At 30.6% G+C, this 4,049-nt stretch overlaps 1 protein-coding gene across 1 annotated transcript; it reads right to left on the bottom strand.

The window, feature by feature from the left end:
• Positions 1,991-3,306, bottom strand: LOC107621233 (bidirectional sugar transporter SWEET7b). Its single transcript, XM_021114736.1, has 6 exons — positions 3,264-3,306; positions 3,113-3,149; positions 2,544-2,713; positions 2,488-2,498; positions 2,306-2,428; positions 1,991-2,226 (listed from the first exon to the last, which is right to left on the bottom strand). The coding sequence occupies exons 1-6, from the start codon at positions 3,304-3,306 to the stop codon at positions 2,077-2,079; spliced, it is 534 nt and encodes a 177-aa protein (XP_020970395.1). The 3' UTR covers positions 1,991-2,076.

Below are 4,049 nucleotides of genomic sequence, written 5' to 3' on the forward strand. Positions count from 1 at the left end.
CAAGAAGCCAAGAGGGGGACTGAAAATTTGAAAAGCTTAATTAATTTTTTTTCATGACAGCATAAGTATTTCACTATCACCAAATAGCCTCCACGCCACTAAAGAAATCTCGTAATAGTACTATAGCTAGTTCCACATTTGGTACCGATTTTGCAAATCTTGGTTTGGTTTACCAGGGAAAAGAAATATAACCATCTTTTAACTCTGGCTCAATTCATGGTGTGAGAGGTGAGACTGAAAATCATGTCAAAATGTGACTCAGTGCAGTTGAAATTCAGATTGAACCCTACTAAAACATGGTTTCTTAGCATTCTCAGTGCCATGCCTAACCAATTCCAATCATTATGACAAGGACTATGCTATCTAACTTAAAAAGGAACCCCAGCCCCCCCTTCCCCAGCAAGATATAAATTGTGAGAACTAATAGTCCTGTTTTATACCTGTCTCAAGATTGAAATACAGAGTTACTAAAAGAAATAACAATTCCGCTACATTACCAACAGTATTTCTGCCAACTTCTGCCAACTCTGATTTATAACGGTATTTAATGGAAGTGTCTTTGTAGATGTGTCTAACAAAAATGTTTTTTGTATGGCTGTGTCTAATGGAAGTGTCTTTATAAATGTATTTTCAAGATGTGTCTCTTTGGCAGATAGTATATTAGTACCCTATACTTTTCCAATAAATAAACATGTTTAAAGAAGGATATGCAGATAGACATAGAAAAGGCAAAATGTCATTGTTCTAAGACAAAATATGCCCAATTTGGTATCCATCCAAAAGTTGGGGACCAGGAGAATTGAGACACTGGCATAAATATATTCTCTCGTTATAAGCCCGATCTGCATGTGCCGCCGGCGACGAAGAGCCCAACGAAGACGTGCGACTGTGTGCAAGAGGATGACGAGACAGAGTGCAAGGACGACGACCTTGATTACGAGACCAGAGAGGAGAGAGAGAGCTTGCTGTGCGACGCCGAGACAAATGAGAGAGATCGAGTTCCAGTGGGAGAGAGAGAGAATAGGAAGAGGGGAGAAAGGCTCTGACTTTTTGTCCCGTAGATATTTTTATCTTTAATCATTGAAAAATATTTTTAAGTCCTTGACTTTTACAAAATTTGGACGGATCAGTCCTGGCGGAGGCATTTGGACAGATCAATTTCTGAGGAGGCATTTAGACGGAGGGACTGATCCGTCCAAATTTTGTGAATGATAGAAACTTAAAAATATTTTTCAATGCTTAGAGACAAAAATATCTGCACGACACAGGGATCTATTTGTTCTTTCCTCTAAATAATATGTTAATTATAATAAGATAATTTTATAATTAAAGTATTATTTAAAATAGTCGTTTTAAGTATCACTACTATATCTATCTCAATCTCAGTTTCGCTACTTATAATTAATTAATTTTATTAATAAAAATTAATTTTAATTAAATCATATATATAACCGTACCACGAAACTAATAGATTTTTCTATATATAAAATAGTACAAATTGTGCTGAAAATATCACTTATAATTAATTAATTTCATTAGTAAAAAGTTAACTCTAATTAAATTATGTAACTGTACCACAAAACTAATAAATTATCCCATATATGAAGTAAATTGTGCTAAAAATGTTTTTTATTATTCAACTGCTGTTTTCCATAAATGATTCTATAAATGAGTATCAAAATTGTTAATTTTAGTAACTTATTATAGTTAGTTCTACTATGATTAAAATATTATAAAAAATAAATTACATATTTTTTTAAAAAAAAATTGGATATAATTTTATCATATATATATTATAGCAAAGTAGCACTATTAAAAATAACAAAGTAAAACCAATGAGTTATAACTCAAATAACATAATCTTCTCATACTCAATTAAGAAGTTGTGGGTTCGAGTCTTATATCTTTAGTAAAAAAAAAATAACAAAGTAAAAAAACAGCAACTAAAAATATTCATAAAAATATTCCTCAATTTCCTAAACCACAAAAATAGCACTATTTACGCACTACTACTCTCAGAAATCTAAATCATAGGAATTCCAAATTTGAACGTTGTTAGAGTCATGGAATGATACATCAAACTAATTCAATATTTCCCTTAGCCACTGTAGTTGACACAGTGTTATCACCATCACCACCGTTCTTCTCTCCATTATTACAGGAACAATAACAGGCATATAGTATGAGCTGAATCAGTCCAGACAAGGCCCCAATTCCATTACTTACCTGCAGCCATATGTATTACTAGATTATTAGAGACTAATTAAAAATAGATACTATATTTGAAAAGTTAGTTACTACATACCAGGACGTAAATATCAAAAGGGTGGATGAGAGCGTATATTGTCCAGCACACTCCATTGAGAAAGTTAGTTAGAGATAACCAAAATGGCATATATTCCACACTCTTCGTTTTTATAACCTTTGCCTTGTCAATAATTTAAAAATATACCGAAACTAATGTCAGTTTTAGATAACATAATAAACTTTTGTGGATACTAAGGTGTATGAATACAGTTATAGAGTACAAAAAAAACAAATACATATAAATAAACTTAATAAATCTTTTAAAATAAATAATATTTTGCTGTGAGGGTGCACGAAAGGAAGCCCATAGAATACCCAAAACGCACAGTTTAGAACCGTTGCTATATATGGATCCGGTTTGAACTCTTCCACGGACTTTTTCTTTATTATCCGATAGAATGTTGGCCTGAAAGAAACATTCATTCAAATAAACAAACAAAAAATTTCTTTATTATTATTATTATTATTATTATTATTATTCCAAAATAGCATTTTTCAAGTGGAAATTATTAAAAAACTGAAAAAAGAAATCGAAAAATTATATATATCCAAGGTCCCTAGATAACTTATTTTTCTGTGACAATGCATGAGATTTGGCAGTCATCATGAAAGTTTTATCGTTATTTTATTTTTTTATTTGTATCATAATTAATCTTTAATAATCAAACATCAAACAATGATGAACAAATAAGCAGAATAACATGATCAATCACACCGAAATTATTGACAAAGAACAAAAAAAAAGACGCAATTATAACAAAAACTTTATAAATAAAAGTAGATGCTGAGTCAAGAGATAGTTTACGCTGGTGAGAAAAACAAGCCGAAAGAGATCACATTCCCTGCGCACAGAAGCAATGCAAAAATCTCTCAGAAACTCGCATAAACACGTAAACCTATGTAAATCTCATTCAATTCTCAATGAAACAAATTAAAGAGAGAAGTATGAAAAAAACCTATAATGCCGATAACGGTACGAACAAGTGCAGTGTTCACCATCCTTCTTCTTCTTCAATGACACCCAAATAGAGAGAAAGAGTTACGTAAGCAGAAGAGTGGAGAATTGATAGTTACATGCATCAACTGCTATGTATATATATATATATATAGATAGATAGATCTATAGATAGATTGATAGATAGAATATAAAATCTTTTTGGATAACTAATAGAAAAAACAAAAAGGATAAGTTAGTTAATTATCTTCTGATCTATTTAAAATTTGAATTAGATTCAATCTAAACTAACTATTTTTCTGGGGACAATTTTACAAAATGTGATTTATGAAATTGTGAATAACAATTTCTTTTATTTTTTTTTTACCAAAGATAAGAGACTCGAACCCGCAACTTCTTAATTGAGTATGGGGAGACTATGTCATTTGAGCTATTATTCATTGGCCAAAATTTGGAAAGATAGGAGACTCGAACCCGCAACCTCTTAATTGAGTATGGGGAGTCTATGCTATTTGAGCTATTACTCATTGGCTATCTACATAATAGTTATCTAAAAAAATAAATATAATTGCATTGTATAAAATATTTTATACGATCATGCATCAAAATTAAACTTATTTTATAACAGATAAATTTAATTGATATTTTTAATAGTTAAAGGGAGTGATATTTTTAAAAGATTTTAAATAATTTTATTTAATTTACTAAGGGTGTATACAGTGTACACTATACATTGAGCAATAGAAACAGATCGAGTCTAATGAACTAGTCTAAAATTTAGTAGCTA

The sequence above is a fragment of the Arachis ipaensis genome, chromosome B10, assembly GCF_000816755.2.
Source record: "Arachis ipaensis cultivar K30076 chromosome B10, Araip1.1, whole genome shotgun sequence".
Lineage (NCBI taxonomy): Eukaryota > Viridiplantae > Streptophyta > Magnoliopsida > Fabales > Fabaceae > Arachis > Arachis ipaensis.

What these genes read in the sequence shown, in the direction of transcription:
- LOC107621233 (XM_021114736.1), bottom strand. Translation starts at nt 3,306, where the DNA reads ATGGTGAACACTGCACTTGTTCGTACCGTTATCGGCATTATAG. An exon ending in TACCGTTATCGGCATTATAG is followed by an intron (nt 3,150 to 3,263) that starts GTTTTTTTCATA and finishes TTCTGTGCGCAG; the next exon opens with GGAATGTGATCTCTTTCGGC. An exon ending in GGCTTGTTTTTCTCACCAGC is followed by an intron (nt 2,714 to 3,112) that starts GTAAACTATCTC and finishes TGTTTCTTTCAG; the next exon opens with GCCAACATTCTATCGGATAA.